General features: G+C 43.0%; 1 protein-coding gene across 8 annotated transcripts in view; it reads left to right on the forward strand.

Annotated features, from left to right (window-relative positions):
- The first annotated feature begins 280 nt into the window (after positions 1-280).
- Positions 281-23,285, forward strand: part of Azin1 (antizyme inhibitor 1) — a 32,716-nt gene continuing 9,711 nt past the window's right edge. For 2 of the 8 annotated variants that reach the window (NM_001291773.1, NM_001301807.1), the window contains exons 1-6: positions 354-728; positions 5,169-5,306; positions 18,256-18,452; positions 19,312-19,485; positions 21,419-21,591; positions 22,896-23,030. In NM_001291773.1, coding sequence (NP_001278702.1) covers positions 18,351-18,452; positions 19,312-19,485; positions 21,419-21,591; positions 22,896-23,030 — 584 coding nt within the window. In that variant the 5' untranslated portion in view covers positions 354-728; positions 5,169-5,306; positions 18,256-18,350. Of the gene's footprint in view, positions 729-5,168; positions 5,307-12,682; positions 12,828-17,022; positions 17,211-18,255; positions 18,453-19,311; positions 19,486-21,418; positions 21,592-22,743; positions 23,031-23,285 lie in introns of all 8 variants that reach the window. The other 6 variants (XM_042264496.2, XM_016001371.3, NM_001301806.1 and 3 more) reach the window with 6 other exon arrangements.

Raw genomic sequence — 23,285 nt, forward strand, 5'->3', positions numbered from 1 at the left:
CTCGCTCCGCTAGCGTGGAGCGCAGGCGCCGCACGGGCGGGGGCGCGCTCGGCGGCGATCGGGCGGGCAGCGCGCCCTGGGCCCCGCCTTGCGCGTCAAGCAGCCGGCTGGGGAGCGGCGGGCCGGGCCGCGCGAGGGCGGGAAGCGCCCCGCCGGCCGGCCAGCACCTGCCAGGCCCAGCGGTCCCCGCCCTTCGCTCGGGTCGCTGCGCAAGGCGGGCGAGCCTTCCTCTTCCGCCCCTCCCACATTCCCCGGCGGCAGCGGGCCCCGCCCCTCGCGCGCGGCGGCCCGGCCGTCTGTGACGTCGGCAGGCCCCGCCCCCTGGCTATAAATACTGGCGTCGCCGGTGCCGCCTTCCCACACTCTCTGGCTCAACTCTCGGCCGCGGTGTTTCCGTTTCTCTCTCCCTGGTCGTCGCCTCCCCGCTCGGCTCCTCTCCTCCTTTCTCGCTCTGCTGCTCTGCGGTGTGGACGAGGCTGAATCCTCTCCCCACTCGGTTCGCGCCTTCCCGCTCTCCCCTCTCTCGCGCCGCCCCATTTCTCCGGTTCGGCTGCCGCCGCCGCTGCTGCTCAGCTGGTGTCGGTGCCGCGCGTTCCCCCCACGTCGTCCCCGCAGCCTATGGCCCAGGCCGCCTTGGGTATTTCTGCTCAAGGTAACCACATCCCTCTTTAAAAATTCCGCCGAAAAAGAGAAGACGCTTTACCCGACTCTTTGGGCCGTTATCTCACGTGAGTACCGGGCTTGAGGGGCGCGGGAGGGGCCGGGCGGGCGGGCGGGCGGGCGCCGCGGCTGGGCCAACGCCGCCCTCGGTGTCCCCGCAGTGCCCCGCAGCCGGCGGCCTCGAACATGGCGGCCGGCGGCGTGTGTGGCGGCTGCCGGTGGCCCCGGCGGCGGCGGCGGCGGCGGCCGGCACCTCGCGACCCTGGGCGGCCGCCGGCAGCCGCGGTTGGGCGAGGGGGCGTGTGCGCGTGGGGCCGCGCTCGGGGGCGGGCGGGCGGGCGGGCGGGCCGGCTGGCGGGGGTCGCCGTCCCGCTGCCGGCGGCGTGCGGCCCCCACCCCGCTCCCGTGGTGCATTGCTGTTTCCGGGGAGGGGGCCCGGCGGCAGCCCCGAGGGGCTCGGGGCCCCGCCGCCCCCCTCCCCGGTCTCGGTGGCCCGCTGGGGAGGCTGTGCTGCCGGGTGGCCGGGCAGCCGCGGCGGGCTGCGGCGGCCGGGGCGCCGGGTTATGAATGGAGCGGGGCGGGCCTCGAGCCGGCATCTGGTGACAGCTGGGAGGAGGCTGGATTCTTGCGGGCGGAGGGGGAGCGCGGAGAGCGCGGTCCCCCTCTGGCGGAGGAAAGTTGACCTCACTCCGGGGCCCGGCGGCGGGGAAGCCCGGGTGTCAAGTAGCAAGCCGGGGTAGGCCTTTGGCCCCTTCTGGAAACCTCGGCGCTGCTGCCCCGCCCCTGCGGCGCTCCTGATTGGGCCAAGTCGCTTTCATTTACCCCAGTCACCCTGAAGCCTGGAGATTAGTCACCATGGCTTCGTTTTCTGGTCCTCGCCGTGATCGTGGGGCAGAAAGAGGGCGAAGGGTAGGTGGATGCGGCTTATCAAGTACTGCGTTCGCTGCCAGCAGTTAGTGAGGACCAAAGTATCATACATCTTGAATGCGTCGGTCGGGGACACCGTTTACCTGCTCGGGGTGTTTGAACAGGCTGAACTCAATTTTGTGATGGGTATGTTAGGCTGTTCAGTGTTCTGCCGTGCTTTATTGCCATTATTAAATGCTCGGTCTGAGTGAGAGCCGATTAACTCTTTTCCCCTACCGAGTGATCAGGAAAGGAGCATGTGGACTATATGAACTAGCCTGGCAGAAATAGTCTGACATACGAGAACATGCTTGTACTTACTGGTCATGCCAATAAGGCCCGAGGCCTTCATCTTAAGTAGGAAAGAATGTTTAAATAAAATTGTAGATAACAAAGATAAATCAGATAATCTTTTTGTTTCTCTCCCAGGGTTTTAATATGATTCGTAACAAAGAAATCAGAGTGGCAAGTCCATCTTAGATCCCCCGGCTAACATTGTGCTATGGTTGTCTTAGCTTCCAGCCGTTTTACTAATGTGTATTACAGACCTCAGCACCGTAAGAGCTACACTTTTAGTATTTCCACATATTAAATACAGCCCCATACTCGGATTTTTAAAGCCTCACTTTGTAGCCCAGACTGACAAATTGCTAATTTACCTCCCACCTCAGACTAGTGCTGGGATTACAGGTTTAAGACAAGTCTGGCTTCTGTTTGATAAGTTTTAACAAAGAAGTGATGTACAAGGTTGTACATCTTAATTCCAGGAAGTTTTTGAAGCCAGCCTTGGCCACATGATAGCAAAATCCTGTGTCTGGAAGGGGGAGAAACAGCTCTATAATCTAAAGCTATCAAAATGTAGAATATTGCTAACACCCACAAAGTTCCCTTGATAGTTCATGTCAGTTCCTGTAGAGGCCTGCCTAGTCCCCCCACTTTTTTTTTTAAAAAATCAGACCTTAAATGGAATCAATAGATAAGCATTCTTTTGTGTACAAGGCTTTTACTTAGCAAATTTTTGTATATTAATCAGTAGGTTGTTCCTGAGTAGTCATTGTGTGAATATATGTCTGATTAAAAATAAAACTTTGCTGGGTGGTGGCGGTGGCACACGCTTTTAATCCCAGCACTCGGGAGGCAGAGAGCCAGGCTGATCTCTGAGTTTAAGGCCAGCCTCATCTACAGAGCGAGATCCAGGAAAGGCACTAAAACTACACAGAGAAACCCTGTCTGGAAAAAAAAACCAAATAAATAAAACCTTTTTTGGAAAAGTTGCAAAGATAGCAGTAACTTTGTAAAGATGATGTCAAGAGAAAAACGATTTGTGGCGTCAAAAAGGGCAAGGTGGGCTGGACAGTGGTGGTGCACACCTTTGATCCCAGCAGAGGCAGGTGGATCTCTTGAGTTTGAGGCCAGCCTGGTCTACAAAGTGAGTTCCAGGACAGCCAGGGCTACACAGAGAAACCTTGTCTCCAAAAAAAAAAAAAAAAAAAAAAGACAAAGTGGAACTGGATTTGTAGCTTAGTCAGTCAGGTGCTTGCCTCGAATCACAAGCCCTGGGTTGATTTCCCATCACCCTATAAACAGGTGAATAGGTGACACCTGTAATCCTTACGTCCATTTGTAATCCCAGCACTTGGGAAAGGAGGCAGGAGGATCAGGATTTCAGTGTCTGTCCCTCTTTGGCCCCACAAGAGTTCCAGGTCCATCCTAAGTCTGCATGGCCTTTCATTCAGCTCATTCCTACCTCCCTAATTTACACAAACCATTATAAATGAGAGGGGTGTGTTTTTCTTTCCTCCTCTCCTCCTTTGTGGTGTTTGAAGACAGTTTCTCTGTATAGCCCTAGTTGTCCTGGAACTCGGGGTTAGGGTTAGGTGGACCTCAGCCTGCCTGTACCTTTCTTTCCAGTGCTGGAATTAAAGACATGAGCCATCACTGCCTGGCTAGTAATTTGTTTTTTAATACTGTCTTTGACCTACATTTCACTTACCCTTCCTTTATGCTTTCTTTTTCCAGATAATAAACGTTTGCATTTATCCTGTATGTAAATGTCCATCTTACCTGTGTACCACTTTTAGTATTTATTAAAATGTCTTTGGAATTAGGGAGTCGTTATTCTCTAGTAGTAGCTCTGTTAAATGAGAAAGTGTAGATATCACTGAAGAACATTCGTGAATGTCTATAGTTTAATGTCCTCGATGTTTCACAGCATTTATCTTGGGTTGCAATGGCCTCAAAATAGCTGTGAATAAAATAGGAAAAATGAATAGTCTCATTCAGGATAATTGTTCTACTCCTTAGGATAGTTAAGAATGACCTGATTCCCAGCATGATTTAGTTTTTTTAAGATTAGGTGTTTGAAGAAGCAGAACGTTTATAGATTAAAACCTGGGAATATATATATATATAGCTCATTGGTCAAGTGCCTGCATCCATGATGGCCATGGGTTCAATACACAGCACTGCCACAAAAAATTTATAGGTTAGTATATTATTTGGAATCTAAAGGTCATGATCATTTTTACAAGTTGTATGGAGATAGCATCTCATGTAGCCCAGACTAGCTTTTAACTCCTTATATAGATGAATCTGGCCCTCAATTCAACTCAACTCCTGATCTTTCCATCTCTACTTTCCATCATGTGCTGGGGATTAGAGTTCTGGGCCACTCATTGTTATAAATCAGACATGAGTTCTTTCCCTCAGCAACCATGAGTGTTTTTAAGAGTGGTCAGTTTTCTTCACTGGGCAGAACATTTATATTTTGCTCAAAGTTGCCTAGATCCCTGTTTAAGATACATGGAGTACTTCTGAGAGTCTAAAACTCTTGACCTTATATATAGTTTCTAGTATTTCTGGCTCCCTTCTTGCTACCTCTTAGAAAATATAATCAGACTGTAGGAACCATTGAAGCACAAATGAAGTGTAGGTGTGTATAGCATCTCTAAATTTTTAGAGTAATTGCCAAACTATTACTGGGTGGTGACATTTATTTCTAAAGCTAGTATGCCAAGGTTCACATTCATTTGCTTCTGGTGATAATAAAATAGATCTAGAGGGGTTGGATATGAGGAGAAAAACTTTACAGACTTGCCTAGGGCTTATCAAGTTACTTTTCTTTTTGAGACATGTCTTCCAAGCTGGTTCAGGCTCTTGTTCTTGACAAAGGATGACCTTGAACTCTTGGTTCCTGGTCCCTTGCCTCCACAGGTGCTGGAATCACAGGTGTATACCAGCTTAGTTGATAAATCTTTTTAGTGTTGTAGTAGGAATTTGTAGCAAAGGATAATTTGAACTTAACCTAAAAGGTATTTCAGACAGTTCCAAGACTGCTAGAACATTATGCATTGAAAGTCATTTTTGTCATTTTGTTTATTTAGGACAGGACCTTGCTATGCAACGTAGGCTGGCCTTGAACTCACAGTAATCATCCTGCTTAGCCCCTGAGTTTTGGGATTACAAGTATATGGTACCCTGCACAGTTGGAATGTCACTTTAATAGAACACTTATTAGATAAACTTTATTTAGTCATTTAAATTAACCTGTTTGAAGCTCAACCTCATTTTTAAAACAGAACTTTGTACTTTCATTTCTTTAGGGCGAACTTTCTGACCGAGTATACAACTACCCAGAAGGCCTAGGAGAAGTGCTGTATAGAGAGCAGTTCGACTTCAACGCCGAGCCACCTTGGGAACCCAGCTGATGATAGGGGGGTTCCATCTCCTAACTTGTCCATGTAAGTAGCTTCACATCGGAGGATATCTGAGTAAGATGGAAATGGTGCTGCAGTAGTTACAGGTGTGACTGGTAAGGTTGTTTGTGTGCATTGTTTGCCATGATAGGATCACTTATAACTTTGACTTGCATGAATAATAACAGTACTATATTTAGTGTATTAGGAATATTGGGGTCTGGAGTGGTTAAGAGCACTTGCTGCTCTTGCAGAGGACCCCAGTTAGGTTCTCAGGACCCATGCTAGGTTGTTCACAACTGCCTGTGACTAGCTTCAGAGGCTCTGTCGTTTGTCCCATTTTGGCCTCCTACCACCTGCATACCATGCACATACTCATACACAGAGATGGACATATACATGGATACATACTCACATAAGTAAATTAAAAATAATTTAATTGTACTAGCCTGGGTTTTAATATCATTTGGAGAGTGGATTTTGAATTTAGGATATAGTTTACCATATTCAATCATTTACTTAGTAGGTATAAGTATTGGCTCAATTATTAGAGTCAAAACTTAATTGAATCCAGGGCTCAGATAGAGATCCTTGGGCTTGGGAGCAAGTGCTGTTACCTGGGAGCCATCTTATCAGGCCCCTTGGTAAAGCAAAAAAATCTGCTGCCATTGCTCTTGGTAAAGCTGTAAGTGTGAGTATGAAAACAATTTCAGTTCATGGTTTCCTAATAACGATCATTCTGCCAGTCAGGCGTTTTTTGTTTGTATATGAAACCATAGTATATAACTTATATAACTTATATATATATATAAGTATAACTTAGTATATGAAACCATCTTAATAAAGAAAAACAAAACAAAGTTTTTTAGAAAACCAATGGTTTGGGGAAGCTTTTTGGAAAGATGATACCTAAGACTTGCAGTATACCTCATTCCAAACAGCCAAGGACATTTTTTTGGCTACTTGATATTTTAAACGTGGATTATTTTAAGACTTGGGACATTGTACAAAATGTAATTCCTCAGTAAACTGGTTTAAATTTGAGAGGTCCATTTACCTACCTACCTACCTACCTACCTACCTACCTACCTACCTACCTAGAACTCACTCTATGGACCAGGCTGGCTTTGTACTCACAGAGATTCACCTACCTCTGCTTCCTAACTGCTATGGTTGAGGGCATACCACCATGCTCAGCTGGTCCACACCTGTAATCCAGAGCTGGGGCAGTGGAGAAAAGAATCCTGGGGCTCACTGAGCAGCCAGGTTAGCCTAATTGCTAAGCTCCAGGTTCAGTGAGAGGTCGGTCCTATTTGAAATTGTGGGCAATCCTGAGGACCGACACTTGACATTTACTTCTGGCCTCTTGTGTGTACACAGTGACCTACATGTACAAATGATAAATACATTGCAAACATTAAGAATTCCTTTTCTAGATGTCATGGAATTGAAATGTGGGTTTTGAAACTTAAGTGGGTTTCACATGGGCAGAACCAGTATAGGAAAATCTGAGGGGCGGTTTTCAAGCTACTCCTTGACGCTTGTTACTCCTTGCAGTGTAGTCAATAAAGTATTCCTTTGAAAAAATAGTGTCTCTTTATTTTGGTTATAAAATAGATTTTATTGAATAAAAATGGTTGTTCTGAAGCCAGGCATAGCTCTAGAACACAACTATAGTCTGAGCATTTGGGAGGTAGAAAATGGATCAGGAACTCTTGTGGCTTGTCTGGGCTACATGAGACTGTGTCTCATTCACAAATAATTTTAGACTCATTTGCCTCCACCTCCCAACTACTGGGATTAAAGGCCTGTGCCACCAAACCTTGCTTAGACTAGTTCTTTTGGTCCTAAGTAGGCACATTAATTTCTTTTATTTGTGTATTCCTTATCTTGGTATGGGTGATTATAATTGTGAGAATTCAACAACCTGAATCAACAGTCTGCATTGTTTAACCAGGTGGTTTATTTGCCACTTAATAGCATGCTTGCTACCAAATTATTTCTAAGCCACATACCTAATTTCTATTAATTTTAATCTGTTCTGTTTTTGATTTATCAAAATGTTCTCCCAAGTTGGCTTTTTTGAGACAAGGTTTCTCTGTAACAGCCTTGGCTATCCTGTAGACCAGGCTGACCTTGAACTCACAGAGATCCACTTACCTCTGTCTCCCAAGTGTTCATGTTAAAGGTGTGTGCCACCACACCTGGATAAATTGGCTTATTTTTAAGCATTTTTTGGCACCAAGAGACTGGGGTAGAATATTTGGAAGTTCAAGGCCTTTGTAGGACATACAGTAAGAGCTTATCTCAACAAAGTAAATATATATCTTTTGAAGTGGGTCTGGTTGGCATTATAATCATTAATAGGTGGATTTTTAAAATTTGTTTTGATCAGTGGACAACTGACCTCATTGTTCTCTTTCCACCATGTGAATCTCAGGTATTGAACTCACTCAGGTTTCCAGGCTTACATGTCAAGTACAGTTTCCAGAGGAATCAGTGCCAGCCTGTTAAGTTTTTTAACATTTTAGAATAGAATGAATAGGTGGTGGCGCACGCCTTTAATCCCAGCACTTGGGAGGCAGAGGCAGGCGGATCTCTGTGAGTTCAAGGCCAGCCAGGTCTCCAAAGTGAGTTCCAGGAAAGGCACAGAGTTACACAGGGAAATCCTGTCTCGAAAAACTAAAAAAAAAAAAAAAAAAAAGGGATGAATAGAAATGCAGGTGCTTTGGGAAAGAGGAGAGACATGCCCAGGTATGGGTATGTACTTCTCTGAGAAGAGCAGCTGTAAGGTAGAAATGTAAAAAACAAAAACCTGTTTCTTTTTTTTTGAGGACAGGGTCTCTGGGTTTCTTTGTAGCTCTAGCTGCCCAGAAACTATGTAGACCAGGCTGGCCTGAGAGTCACAGAGCCTGCCTCTGACTCCCAAATGTTGAGATTAACCTAACTCAAATTTCTTGATTCAGTAATTAAGTATTGGGCTTTGTTTATATATTGTGTGCAGATATTTGTTTATTGAGGTAGGGGTGTGTGTGTGTGTGTGTGTGTGTGTGTGTGTGTGTGTGTGTGTGCGCGCGCGCGCGCGCTTGTACATGTGCCACAGACGGGACAGCTTATAGGAGTTGATTTCTTACCTTGTACCCTGCTGGTCCTGGGAAGTGAACATATATGTCAGTGCTAAGCCATCTGATGGCCAACCCAACTAATTTGGGAGAAAAGCTTGAATTTGTACTGACTTGAAGCTATTTTTATTGTGTCTATTTAGTGCTAATGTTCTTGAATTTTACTGTAGAAATACTATGTTTACAGAGAGCTGACTCAATCTCTTGTAGAGTATTACATAATATCTAAATGTACTACATGACTACTCTGAAATTTCACAAGTTAGTAGATTCAGAAAGATACATTGTTTCACTAGAATAATAAATATAGTACCTCTCAAAAATACAGTATCTGTGTGTGATAGTTCACGTCACTGGACACTGGGATCCTAGGAGTAATCTGGGAAGCAACATACTATTGGTAGAACTTCAAACATTGGCCTTCATGGAAATACTTTGTAACATTGCAAAATATGGGACTATATGAACTGTATTTAAGCTGTGTTCAGTACTCTATTTGGATTTTTGTGTAGGTATAATAGGCTCTAGGATTGGGCATCGGGATGAGTTTTCTTTTCTCACTGGCCTTTTTTGTGTGACAGGGAAGGTATCACTATTGTAGCCAAGGCTTGCCTAGAAATCGCTGAATCCTGCTTCGGGTATTGGAATTACAGACATAGATCAATCACCACACCTGGCTTCAGGATAAGATTTTGAGTCAACCATTAATTTTAAAATAGTTCATTCCATTAAGTATCTGAAAACTAGAAATTCTCATACATTATGTTAGTCTCTCCTAGCCCACAGAAAAGAAAGAAAAAAAAGTTTTAGGTGGTTAAGGCTGATTTTGAATCCAGATTCTAGCCTAAGTGCTAGAATTACAGGCATACACCTAATCTAACAGAACTCCAGTTTCAGGGGGGATTGATTGGTTCTCAAATTTATTACAGAGGAGAATAGTTAGGATGGAAGAATTAATGTATGTACTTCACCATACTTTTTTACTAAGCTGATCTTGTTTCAGGTGTTTGGGTTTGGGATTTCCCCCTGTTTCCTCTACCAAAAAATAATATTTTGAGAGATTAATAACTGATTATGAAAAATGAGGCATTATGTTAGGAGAAAGGTTTGAAAATGTAAATACTAGGTAAATTGGTTGGCTGTTTTAGGATGACCATTTTTTAGTTAACCTTATAGGAATAATATTCCAGGATCACCTATGCTAATGTTAAGCAATTGGTAAACATGCTCATGGAAGCAGGTTTCTTTGTTTGCTTTGTTTGTGAGACAGTTTCTCTCTATGTAATCCTGACTAGCCTGGAACTTGCTATATAGACCGAACTGACCCCAAACTCTTAAGAGATCCACCTGCAGGCATGCACCACCATATCCAGCCAGAAGCAGAATTTTATCTATGCTTTTCTCTGATAATATTGTTACTTTGTGGCATGAGTGATTTTAAGTATATTCAGGACATGCTGTGGAGTTGTATTTATTACTTTCTAGTTTTTGAAACAGGGTCTCATTCTGTATTGCCTGCTGTCCTAGAACTGCTCTGGGATAATTGCTATGAATGGAGTAGCATTAATTATAGACTTAAAAATGGCTGTTAACATGATATGATTATCACACTCAGACTCACTGCAGCTATGGTTACCCACATAAGACATGAATAAGATCAGTCAACATGCCAACAGGAAGCACTAATTGGACTCAGTGGTTTCAAAAAATGGGGGAGTACCTAGGGGGACTTAGATGGATATGATCAGCATAAATTGTTTACATATATGAGACTGTCAGAAAATAAATGAAACCTGGTGTTTTGTGTTTTCGTGGGGTTTTTGTTGTTGTTGTTGTTGTTGTTTGTTTGTTTTGTTTTAGCTATTAGGCATGTGGCACACCTTTTATCCTAGTACCAAGGAGGCGGGGGCAGGTGGATTTCTGAGTTAGAGGTCAGCCTGGTCTATATAACAGGATCCAGGACAACCAGAGCTACACCTATTAATACACACACACACACACACACACACACCATATCTATCAGCTGTTAACATAAGCTATAACAAATCCTTCAGGTTTTCCTGGCTTGTACTGGTTTTAGGTTGTATATTCGAGTTGGGATTTTTAGATCAACATTTTTAGAATACTGCATCATAAGACTATGTTCATGTAGAAACTAGTATTAGCTTTATATTGTAAGTGAAATTTTTAATTTACTTCTCGCTGAGCAAGATATAATGATTATTGCAAAGATCTCACCTAGTTTGTAAAGAATTACTAAAAAATAAGTATGGTTTTGGGTTGGTGCAGTGAATGTCTCAGTTGGCAAGGGTACTTGCCACTGAGAATGCAAGCCTGATGGCCTGAGGTCAGTCCCTGGAATCCATAGAAGATGGAGGAAGCAACCTGACTCTACAGAGACATCCTCGGACCTCTACGTGCCTGCCTTGGCATATGCACACACAATGATGAGTAGAGTTAAAATGTGTATTTTCTTTAACTTTTTTGCTTTTTGGTTTTTTTGTTTGTTTGTTTGTTTTTGAGACAGTGTCTGTATGTAGCCTTGGTTGTCCTTTGTAGACAGGCTGGCCTCAAACTCACAGAGGGCCACCTGCTCCTGCCTCTCAGTACTGGGAGTAAAGATGTATGCCACTATGTCTGGCTGTCTATATTTTCTTAGCTCATAGTCTAAGCTCAACATAATTATTAGCATGTTAAATTTGGTGTGAATAAAAGTAGGTTGATATTTCCTGCTATGTTCAACATGACTGAAAGCCATACTAGTCCTGAGATAATCTTCTGAATGAATGCTTTTGTCCCATCAACCCCTGAAGAACTCTGAGTTAGACATATCCATTTTATATATATATATATATATATAAATGTCAGTACATAATGGGAAAACAAGTAAAAGACTTCAGCTGTTTGCCACTCAAGTTCTTAATAGTTCTCCTAGTTATGTGCCCTAGACTCTTGAACATTTAATCTAGTTTACCACTTGTACCAGACTATAGAGTAGCATATATCCAAACAGCAGTTCTGTGTGCATAAGTATAACATGACGATAAAAATCCTTTCTTTTGTCATGAAGGTATTTCAATATTTGAGGCTTGGGGGATGATGGCTCAGCAGTTTAGAGCATATATTGTTCTTGCAGAGAACCCAATTACAGTTTCCAAGATGCACCCGTCTGTAACTCCAGCTCTGGGGCATCCCAATGCCTCCCAGACTCCTATGTTCATGTACATAGCTTAAAATGATTCAGGGGTGGGGTTGGCAGGGAGAGGCGAGGGCAACTGGGGGTAGTGTTCAGTGGTTAGAGCACTAAATGCTTTTGCAAGGAATCCGAATTGGATTTCCAGCAGCCGTGTCAGATGGTTTTTACGTCAGTCTACCTATCTTTCTCCAGGGGATCCAGTGGGTGGTTCTGGTTTCCATAGGCATATGCTCATGTGTGCATACAGATACAAACATGGACACATGATTTTAATTTTTTTTTTTTTTTTTTTTTTTTTTTTGAGATAGAGTTATTATGTAGACCAGGCTGTTCTTGAAGAGATCTTGCCTCTGCCCTCCAAGCACAAATGTGCACTGCCAGTCCTGGCAAAATACAAATCTTTTAACAAAGATTCTTTGAAGTAAGCTGGGTTTATTTCCTTGTGCACTTTTTCCCTATCTTCTGCTCATTCTTGTTCTTTTAACATAACTCTTCATTGGGAATTTTTTTTTTTTTTTATCTAGGCATAGTGAGCTGATTCATCCCTAGAAAAATTATTTTACTGCGATTATTAGTTTTCCAGTTACTGTGTGTTGAGAAAACCCTGTTCTGGATAGCATGAGTACCCCATGCAGGTTGTTTTTGGTCGGTTAATCACGAAAGTACGATTTTTTACCACCCATTGGAGCATCTCTGCTGCCCTGTTCAGTGTGTAGCTTCCTGGTGTTTTTTACCTCCTAGCACCAGTCATCCTTCAGACGCCTCTTCTAGTGGTTTCTAGGCAGTTACTTCTGAAGTTACCTTGTGTGGTAAGTAACATTTTTCTGTTGTAGGTGGAATGCAGAGAGGGCCTTAGATACCTTGTGTATTTTTAAAGCTGAGTGCTGAGCCAGCCAATGCTTACATGAAATAAAGTAGAAATGCTTGTAGTTAGGCATCTTTACAGTAACTGCAGTAGTCTGCAGTTCAAAATACATTGTTCTCATTTTTAGTGAATGAAAGTCCTGGTGAAAAGTGGTCAGCCTTTATTAAGGTTGAGCTTCCTGATTGGTGTCTGTGAAACAATGCTCTCAAGCTTTCAGCTCTCCCTGTTCTACTTCCAGGGAGGTCCTCACTTCAGAAACCCAAGACTCACACTCATCCAGCCTGGTGTCAAGTGGGCTGTTGCTGCCAGAGTTATCTTGTGATATATGAAAGATGTATCAGTTTCTTCTGAAGTGCAATCAACCATAGAAGCCTTTGTAGCAGGTGTGTAACAAGGCAAGTGCCCGGCTGCCACCACCGTTACTTTTGAAAGGACATGAGGACTCCACCTCATGTAAGACTCCAGGGAACCAAGTGTGGCCTTTCGGAGCCATTGTTTCTTTTGGCAGCTTCTTCATGGAGAGTGTGTTCTCAAAACACCCACATACAGGTGTAAATAAGAAATGTTAAGTTATATTTTTTTCCGCCGTGAGTCGGAAAGGAAATTATTTACAAAAGTAGTGTTGTGATTTCAGCAACACTAAATGAGCTTTCTTCAGTCATACATTAATAAAGGTTTTTTAGTTTCTAAGAGTAGCTTTCAACATGGTAGTGACTAGAGAATGCTTTTTACTAATTGTTCTGGACTCATGGGTTTCACTGTATGTACCCTCTGCTCACTTGATTTAACAGTTAGAACAGTGCTGTCCGGATTTTCCCGGTGCTGGGATTACCGGCCTGCACCAGCACCCCACAAGCGAGTCTGTATTGTTAGTGAAGAGAAGGGGAAGGCTTGGAAGACAGCTGCTTGGGACGGATTAACTTGGATTTCCTGACGTGTGGGATGAACGATTCCTGCTTCCCATCACCACAGGAACATTCATTTCTTCCTTCTTGTTCAGTTGGATGGTTCGGTGTTTTGGGTTTTCTTTTCCTTTTGTTTTTGAGACAGGGTCTCCACATAGCTCAGGCTGGCCTTGAACTTAGAGATCTTCCTGCCTCTGCCACCCAAGTACTTCGTGTTAAAGCAAAAAAAAAAAAAAATTTGTCTTTTATGAGAGTGGAGTTAAAATGAAGAAAATTGCTTAGCAACTAAAGTTGCTTGCTGCAGCCAAGCCTCACAACCTGAGTTAAATTCCCAGAATCCATGTGGTAGAAAGAGAACTGACTCCTGCAAGTTGTCCTTGGGCCTCCACATGTGTGCAGGTGTATGCACACACAAGTAAGCAGATGGTTTTTAAAACTCAAAGTTGAAAGCATTCTTGAGTCTTTATACTGCATTTTAGGGCTCCTTCAGTGAAATATGGTCTAGTGGAGGTAGAAAAGATAAGAGTTCAGGGCACCAAGACTCTACTTAATCCCTTTTCAATTGTTTAAAATACTGAGCTGCCAAATGACTTTGGGATGCTGTCTTGTGCTGCTCAGGCTATCCTCCAACTTACTGTGTAGCCAGCAATTACTGGAAACTCCAGTCCTGCCTCTCCCGAGTGCTGGACCGTGGGTGTGTGCTGGCTGCCATGCCCTGTTTGTGCTGGTCCAGGGATTGAATCGGAGCCTCAGGCAAGCTAGGCCAGCACTCTACCAACTGAGCTGGGCCTACACCCACCTACCCCTCCCCCGCAGCTCAAGCACGTTTTGGGTTTGTTGATTCAAGAGTATCTTAGAAAGGTGGTCTCCTGTGGCATATTCTTCAGTTTTTCTGGACCTACCATGTAATTTAATAGTGATTGGTAGCTGAGTTTGTCACTTGCGTGATAAGGCTGCAGAGTCAGCCTTCTAACAGTCTTTTAAGATTGGAGAAGATAGAAGATTTGCTTTTGTTAGCCCTTTGTTGTGACTGGTTTTATGTAGCTGAGTCTGGTCTTAAACTCATGTAACCTGAGGAAGAGCTTAAGCTTCTGGTCCCCCGGCCTTGGCCCCACCAGTGCTTGGCTTACAGGCGCGTCAGCACACCTGCTTTGTGTTGTGCTGGGGAATCAGACCAAAGCTTGGTGCTTACTAGGCTGAGCTTTGGAAACGGAGCTACGCTGCAGGCTCTGGGAGGTGGACTTCGTAATTGCACAGAGACTTGGCTGTGCTTAAGACCTTCCAGTATGGCTAGGGAGATGGAAGAAGGCAGAGTTCGAGCCCAGACTGCAAAAACCAAAAGTCAGAACTTTTTTATTTTTATTTTTCATTTTTGTTTTTGGAGATATGGTTTCTCTGTATAGCCTTGGCTGTCCTAGAACTTGCTCTGTAGACCTTGAACCCAGAGATTTGCCTGCCCCTGCCTCCCAAGTGCTGGGATTAAAGGTGTGCACACACACCCCACTCCACCCCTCTAGAACTCTTCTAATATGGAGTTCATTGTCCACATGTCCCTGAGACTCTGGTCTGGACTCTCTGGATTCGTAGTTTGTGGGAATCTCAGAAATGAGATAAATACATGAAAGCTTTTTTATAGTATTGATCTTAGTTATTTTATTGTGGTTCTCAGTGTAAGGAAATCAAATAACATTAGTACCATGTTTACATTTGTTTTTGTGATAATCAGATTTTTTTTTTTTTTTTTTTTTTTTTTTTTTGCTTTATTGAGGCAGGGTCTCCCTGGGTAGATTATGCTGCCCTTGATTGAACTCACAGGATCAGGTTGCCTCTTCCTCCTGAGTGCTAGGATTAAGGGTGTGTGCCAACACACCATCTTTCAAACAGTCTCAGGCAGGCAGCCCTCACCTGAACATGTGTGTGTTTGGGAGAGGCTATTAAATAAAGCTGGCTGTTGGCCAATTAGGTGATGTAAATTTAATTGGAAGTTCCTTACCCTTTCTCTTTCTAATGTTTACCTTAATGTTCATCTTTTTGATGGAGTAACTTTCATTCTATTGCTCATAGTGCCTGGTTGATTATATCCCTAAAATTGATGTTCTAGCTGGAGTTATACTGCTAAAAACAGTGTTCATCCTTAGCCTGAAATGTCCAGTCTCAATGAAGAGATTTATTCCAGTTCTAGTATAGCATCGTTTTCAGAATGTCTAGGCAGTGATTTCTCTCCATTGCATCTTAGACATTTAAACTAAACTCCTTTAATAAAAGAAAATCATCCTTAGTTTTTAGTCTCTATCATAACAAGAGATTTATTTATTGAACTGAATGTAGTTGTCTTGGAAATGAATGCTAGTGCCTTCCAGGTTTAAACTGGATGTTATTTGTGTTTCATGAAATTTCACTAATTCTACAGCTTATTGATATTGTGAGTAGTTGATTTTGATGTAGTAAAAAAAAGCGGACACTGCTTAAGAGCTATTGAATAGAGTCTGTGTTCAGGCTATCACCCAAGGTAATATCTAAAACGGGGTGATGGGGTGGGGGTGGGGAATGGCAGAAGGAACCAAGCACCTGAGAAAGGCTGTCCATGTCTGTGTTGTTTTGTCTCGGGTTTTAATGTCTGTTGTATGAAGTTCTAAAACGGATCCCAAATGCTCACCAAATGGTTATATTATGCAAGGCATGGTGCTTTTAAATTTCTAACAAAAGACAAAGGAAATTCTATCCATTGCACGAAAATCTTCACTTCAGCTTCATTCAGAGCCATAGGCACTTCAAACCCATGAACCTTCCGCTGCTGACCTGTCATAGCTAGGCCAGTCTCTTAGGAGTTGGTGAGGGTTGTTGCATTAGAGTTCTCCATATTCTTAATCCTGAATTGCAGGTAGGCAAATTTCTTAAACACTGTCGTTAGTTAATTGTGGTGAATGATGCCTTGGACAGTGGTCTTCAGACCACTTCCCGTTGAATTCTGACCTGGATATGGCTGTCAGTGCCAGCAGGAAGCAGGCCATCGCCCTTGCATCAGCAGAGTGGAGCAGAGTCTAGAGAGCAGGCACTTAGATACTTCTCCTGTGGAAAGGCCTGTGTGGACTGGAGTGCAGCTATGAGAAGGTAGGAGGGGAGCCAGAGCAGTTTCGGGGAGCCAGCTGCCCTGTGTCCACTGTTAGTGTACCAAGTTGATGCTGTCATCTCCTGAGGTAACCAAGGACAGTGGAATTCAGCAAGGAAGTTCCAGTTATTATGTCAGGGTATGCAGCCCCAGAGAAGTATTGTCTTGAACCCAGAGGAAGAGTGAGTGAAGGTGTATTTAATTTATTGAGTCAGAAGAGGACTTGTCCTGAAGACCCTTTAAAAATTGGGGCCAGCTAGACTATAATAAAACAAAGTTAATTTACAGTACCTGGCTTATACCAATTTCCTGTTTTGTTTTATGAAAATAAAAAGCATCTTGCTATGTATCTCTGGCTAGCTAGCTCAAACCTGGCCTCAGACTAGCAGGAATGCTCCCTGCCTCACGTTCCCAAGAGCTGATAGTGTAGGTGTGTACCACCACGCAGCCATCTATGACTTAGTTTTGCATTTTGGACAGTTCAGTTTTAGAGAGCACTTACTTGTGCATGCGTGTGTGTGCATGCACACACACACACTTGTGTGTGTTGTCTGTTTTATTTAGACAAGGGTCTCCTAGGCTGGCTTCACTCCTTATGTGGTTGAGGAAGAACTTGAACTTAGGATCCTGCAGCTGTCACCTCTCAAATGCTGGGGCATGTTACAACTACTGTTTGAGAAGTTACTAAATGACATCACTCGAAGCCAGCGGGGTTGGTGCCTATTCAAATCATTTCACCAAGTCACAACCTTGTAAGTGACCTACATTGCTGTAAGAGTACCATTTTACCTACTCTGTGAGTGAGTGTGTGTGTGTGTGTGTGTGTGTGTGTGTGTGTGTGTGTGTGTGTGTTTTACAAGTTTGTGTGAAGCAGAGTCTCATTTTGTACACTTTTGGATAGCCTAAAACATGGTAATCTTTCTTGCCTTGGCCTTCCAAGTGCCCCAGTGCTGGGATTACTAGCACGAGCTACCAAGCCCACTGTCTAGAATTTTATTAGAATACAAGTATCTGTCCTTTTTTTGTCTATTTGAGACAGGGTCAGCTTTGGCTGTATTGGAACTCAGTATGGCTACAAGTATCTACACTTAGTTTACAGTGTTAAGTCATATGACATGTATGGGATTGCCTTTTTAGTAAGTTAATTGAACTTTTAATTTTTTATCTGCATTTAATTATGTGGTAATGTGGGAGATAGGGATTTATTTAAGTGGCCAAGGCTGTCCTTGAACTCTTGATCCCTCCTGTCTCCACCTCACAAGTGCTGGGATTATATGCCTGCAAACCTGGTCTCTCTCTCTCTCTCTCTCTCTCTCTCTCTCTCTCTCTCTCTCTCTCTCTCCTCTCTCCTCTCTCCTCTCTCCTCTCTCTCCCCTCTCCTCTCTCTCCTCTCTCCTCTCTCTCCTCTCTCTCTCTCTTTCTCTCTTTGTCACAGAGATCTACCTGCCTCTGTCTCCCGAGTGCTGGGATTAAAGGTGTGCATCACCGCCACCTGGCTGTAAGCTCACCCATTAGCTAGATTGACTGGCTCCCCAGATTTAGGATTGCTTGCATCTAATCACACCTGACAGTTCAATGTGGGTGCTGGAGATAGGAATTCAGGCCCTAGTGCTTACATAGAGGGAACATTACTGACTAAGCCATCTCCCCAACTTCATTGAATTTACTTGTGAAACTGTTAAAAGTCCAGTGTTTCTGTAAGTGTTTTAAACTCTCACAGTTTAATGACACACTCAATGCATCATGTTTTACTTATTGAAATAAATGCAGACTTTGATCTAACTTCTATTTTGACAGTTTGTTGCATATTCTAAGGACCCAGACATAGGCTTGGTGGCCCATCTCTTGTTTTTCCTGGTTTATGACTTTCGGCTTTGTGGAATACGGCTGAGATGAAAGGATTTATTGACGATGCAAACTACTCCGTTGGCCTGTTGGATGAAGGAACAAACCTTGGAAATGTTATTGATAACTATGTTTATGAACATACCCTGGTAAGTGTGCAGACATATTTGCAAACTTGAAAGCAGATTGTCGGTTATGTTTCTCGGGCATTGATCCAATAGAATGACTCGGTCCAGTCAGCGTTTGCAGCTTTATTTTCATATGCTCTTACCTGGATAGCATTGATCACTTGTCCCGGTTTACTGTCCACTCCCCGAGGAGACTGCCCCAGAACGCTGTTTATAAATACTTTAGTCATTTGTTTTCATTTTGTTGTGTGATTGTTTCCATTTGTTTATGTGACTAGTGTGGCATAGTTTTTGTTTCTTTGTGAAAGATAAGATTTCTTGTGTTCTCCAAGTTTGTTGAAGAGTTCTAACGTTACTCTAGTTTTCAGTAAAAGGACTGGCTGGGCGGGGTGGGGGTGGCACACGCTTTTAATCCCAGCACTCAGGAGGCAGAGCCAGGCTGATCCTCTGAGTTAGTTCAAGGACGGCCTGGTCTACAGAGTGAGTTCCAGGACAACTCTGTCTTGAAAAACCAAGAGACCAAAAAAAAAAAAAGTGCCCTCACAAATACGACCAAGCCTCCTACCAAAATTCGCTTTTTTCTCTACCTTGTCATCAGGTGCTTGAGGGGAGGTGGCACTGGATGATGCTAGAAACTCCTGAAAACAAAAGCTGTTGACACCATATTGTTAGAAGACTCTTAGTTCAATCCTGATGACGTTAGTTAACTTGCTTTTCTCAGGTCAGATAGAAATACGACTTCATCCATCCTGTTTGACATTTATAGTCACGGAGTATTTAGTGGAAATTCCACCCTTAACTACTTAACTAAGCACGTGTATCTTTTCAGTGTGTTTTTGTGTTTTTTTTAAACGCTTTTTCTTTTCATTGTCATTAACAGACAGGAAAAAATGCGTTCTTTGTGGGGGATCTTGGGAAGATCGTGAAGAGGCACAGCCAGTGGCAGAGCGTGGTGGCCCAGATAAAGCCCTTTTACACGGTGAAGTGCAACTCCACCCCAGCGGTGCTGGAGATCCTGGCGGCTCTCGGAACTGGCTTTGCTTGTTCCAGCAAAGTAAGCATTTCTCTCCCACTAACATAACAGCAGGATTTAAAATGCTAACTCCTCAATACACTCACCAGTAGAACAAATGCAAAAAGGTTGTGTGGGTTTTTTAATTAACTATTTAAATGTGTCCCGTGTCTTAGGGCTTCTATGCTGTGAAGAGACACCATGACCATGGTGACTCTTACAAGGAAAACATTTAGTTGTGGTGGCAGCTTATAGCTTCAGAGGTTCCGTCCATTATCATCATGGCAGCACATGATGGCAGGCAGACATGGTGCTGGCTGTATCAGAAGGCAACAGGAAGCAGATTGACTGGGCATGGCTCGAGCATATATGAGACCTCAAAGCCTGCCTATACAGCGACACACTTCCTTCAACAAGGCCACACCTCCCAATAGTGCCACTACTCCCTTTGGGGGCCATTTTTTTCCAAACCACCAAATCCACCATGGACATTAGACAATAGTCATTTTTTTAGGTGTATTGATGAAAGGGATGTTACACTGTGATGACTTTGGAGGAATTTCCTTCTTCTTTTTTTTTTGGTTTTTCGAGACAGGGTTTCTCTGTGTAGCTTTGTGCCTTTCCTGGAACCCACTTGGTAGCCCAGGCTGGCCTCGAACTCACAGAGATCCACTTGGCTCTGCCTCCCGAGTGCTGGGATTAAAGGCGTGCACCACCACCGCCCGGCAGGAATTTCCTTCTTAATCAAGAAATTTTTAAGAAAGATTTATTTTTTTATTTTATGTGATTTTTTTTTTTTTAACCTGTATGTATGTATGTGTCACATTGCTTGCTTGGTACCCACAGAGGCCAGAGTGGGTGGGTGTTAGATCCCCCTAGAACTAGAGCTGTGGAAGGTGTAAGCTTCCATGTAAATAGTGAATGCTGGGAATCAAACCTAGGCTTTCTGCAACAGTAGCAGTGTTCTTTATCGCTGGCTGTGATGCTTGAGTCCTTTAACCCCAGCATTTTTTAGAGAGATGCATTTCAAGGCTAATCTGAGCAGCACAGTGAATTTGAGCCAACCTGGGGTGTGTGGAACCCTGTCTCAAAACAGAATGTCTTCATTCTTAGTTTGTTGTCTTCTCTTCTCTTTTCTCTCTTGGTACTTTTCTTTTGAAACAGGATCTGTAGTTCAAGCTCATCTTAAAATTCCCTATGTAGCTGAAGATGGCTTTGAATCTGCTCCTCTTGCCTCTCCCTCCCAGGTGCTAGGGACAGGTATCGGCCACCACACCCAATTTATATGGTTCTGTGGATCAGATCCAGGGCTTCAAACATGGTAATTAAGCAAACACTTTGTAGCAACTGAACTACATCCCCAGTCCTGACTACAGTAAATGTTCATAAACTGGGAGATTGCTCTTGTTAAAAAGCTTTTTGTGGGGCTGGGGATGACGGTTAATAGTACATACTGCTTTTGCAGAAGAGACCTGAATTTGATTCCTAATACCTATACCAGGCAGCACACAACTACCTTTTTCCAGGGGATCCAGTGTATCTGTCTTCTGTGGACACTTCTACTCTCCATGAGCACACACACACTTTAAATAATTTTGTTTTTAAATTTAAATTTGCATGTGGGAGTTTGCAAGTCCCATGGTGCACCTGTGGAGCCAGGACAACTCATGGGGGATTTGTTCTTTTGTTCTACAATGTGGGTTCAGGGGATTGAACTTGGGTAATCAAACTTGGTGACATGTGCTGAGCTATCTCACTGATCCTGTTTTTTTTTTTTAAACATGGGGTAGAGAATCATTACCAAAATGAGAATTCTGTGACATTATATTGGTTTAACCAAAAATAACAAATATATAGAACTGTCTAGAATGTATGTGGTTCTGGTTTCAGTCCTCAGCATTGGCAGGGAAAAGGATAAGGTACTCAAAAGCAATTAAAAATTTACTGTTAAATGATAGTGTTAAATCTTTTACAGAATGAAATGGCCCTAGTCCAAGAATTGGGTGTATCTCCAGAAAACATCATTTACACAAGTCCTTGTAAGCAAGTGTCTCAGATAAAGTATGCAGCGAAAGTTGGAGTAAATATCATGACATGTGATAATGAAATTGAATTAAAGAAAATTGCAAGGAATCACCCAAATGCCAAGTAAGTATATACCCAACTTGAAAATACTGTTGCTAATTAGTATTAGAGTTTGTCCCCCTGGAGAAGGAGGGGCTTTAATGGCAGAGCCAGTGATATGTATTGTAGAATAACCTTATTTAGAATTTATGAAAAATGCTAACAGCATTTTCTTTTCTGCCTACTTTTGATCCTTTTTATGGATGAAATACAATGAAGCATTCTGAGATATGACTTATTAGCTCATGGAAGAAAATTTGGTATGATCATCAAATTAAGGTCATAGCATGTGTGCTCCTAAAAGCTTATATTCTCAGTCTGCGAGTCTCAGCCCCCTCGGAGGGCGTCACACAGCCCTTTCACAGACGTCACTTAAGGCTGTTGGAAGACACAGATATTTGCCTATGCTTCATAACAGTAGTAAAGTTACAGTTATGAAGAAGCAATGAAATTAATTTTATAGTTGGGGTCACTATAACATGAGGAAGGCTGAGAACCACTGGTCTAACTTGGTGACTTCAGTGGAGTTCAGGCATTTATTACCTTGAAAACCTTCGGATAAAGGCCTTTGGAGAAAAGTTACAGAGAAACAATTGTTTTTCTGAAAAAAGATATGCCCTGTGATCTCCAGAAGACAAGCTGTGGCTTAGTGGGCATTGTTTGATAATTGAGTCTAATATAAGGAGTTTTAAACAGCATTTATGCATTTGTAGCTTTTTAGCAGCTGGTCATTACTTAACTCCTGATACTGTTTAGTCAATATAAGTCATCTTATCTTAGTTGTTAGTAGTTTAAAAAGAAATCACTAGATATGAGTCAGGGATGGAGTTAATATGCATGCAATGACCAAAAACGTTTAGTTTTTCCCATTAGAAACTTAGGATTTGAGAGATTTGTTAAAGATTACCTAGGTAGAACAATCTGGGAACTTTAGTAATTTTAAAAAACCCTACTGTTTTTATTGAAAGACACTGATGGCATTGCTGTTCAATTTAGTCTTTTTGGTGGATTCATGGACTGATGGACTTCATTTGGAAGTAATGTCATCTTTTATTACAGAGCCCAACTGACAATCTTGCTGCTACAACAGAGTTTTAACTTTGCTGCCTTTTCCAAAATCCCATCCGTGCAAGCGTCATGCCCTAGGCCCTAATTGCTAGTTTTTTCTCTATACAGGATTGTTTTTCATTAGGTTCACTTGAGTCATCCATCGCTGGATTTGCGAACATTGGCAACATAATCAACATACTTCCTACAATCTTCAGGCTTCACATGTGCTGATGATGATGTAAACCAACTCTGCCCCAATCATCTTCCCCTTCTCTTAGGGTCTTACTACACATTGCAACAGAGGATAATATTGGAGGTGAAGATGGTAACATGAAGTTTGGCACTACACTGAAGAACTGTAGGCATCTTTTGGAATGTGCCAAGGAACTTGATGTCCAAATAATTGGGGTCAAGTGAGTATTTATACCTTTTTTAGTACAGAAAAGAATAAACATGTCTTTTGTTGTTGTTTTTGCTTTGTTTGTTTGTTTGCATTTTTAGACAGGGTCTTTCTATGTCGTCTTGGAGCTAGCTAGCTAATGCAGCTATGTAGACTGGGCTGTCCTCAAACTCGGCAAGCTCTGCTTGCCTCTTCCCCACGAGTGCTGGGATTAAGGGTGTGCACCACACTGCCCAGCTAAACATGTTTTTCTATGCTGTTTATTGAG

This window comes from Peromyscus maniculatus, chromosome 20 (genome assembly GCF_049852395.1).
Source record: "Peromyscus maniculatus bairdii isolate BWxNUB_F1_BW_parent chromosome 20, HU_Pman_BW_mat_3.1, whole genome shotgun sequence".
Taxonomy (NCBI): Eukaryota; Metazoa; Chordata; class Mammalia; order Rodentia; family Cricetidae; genus Peromyscus; species Peromyscus maniculatus.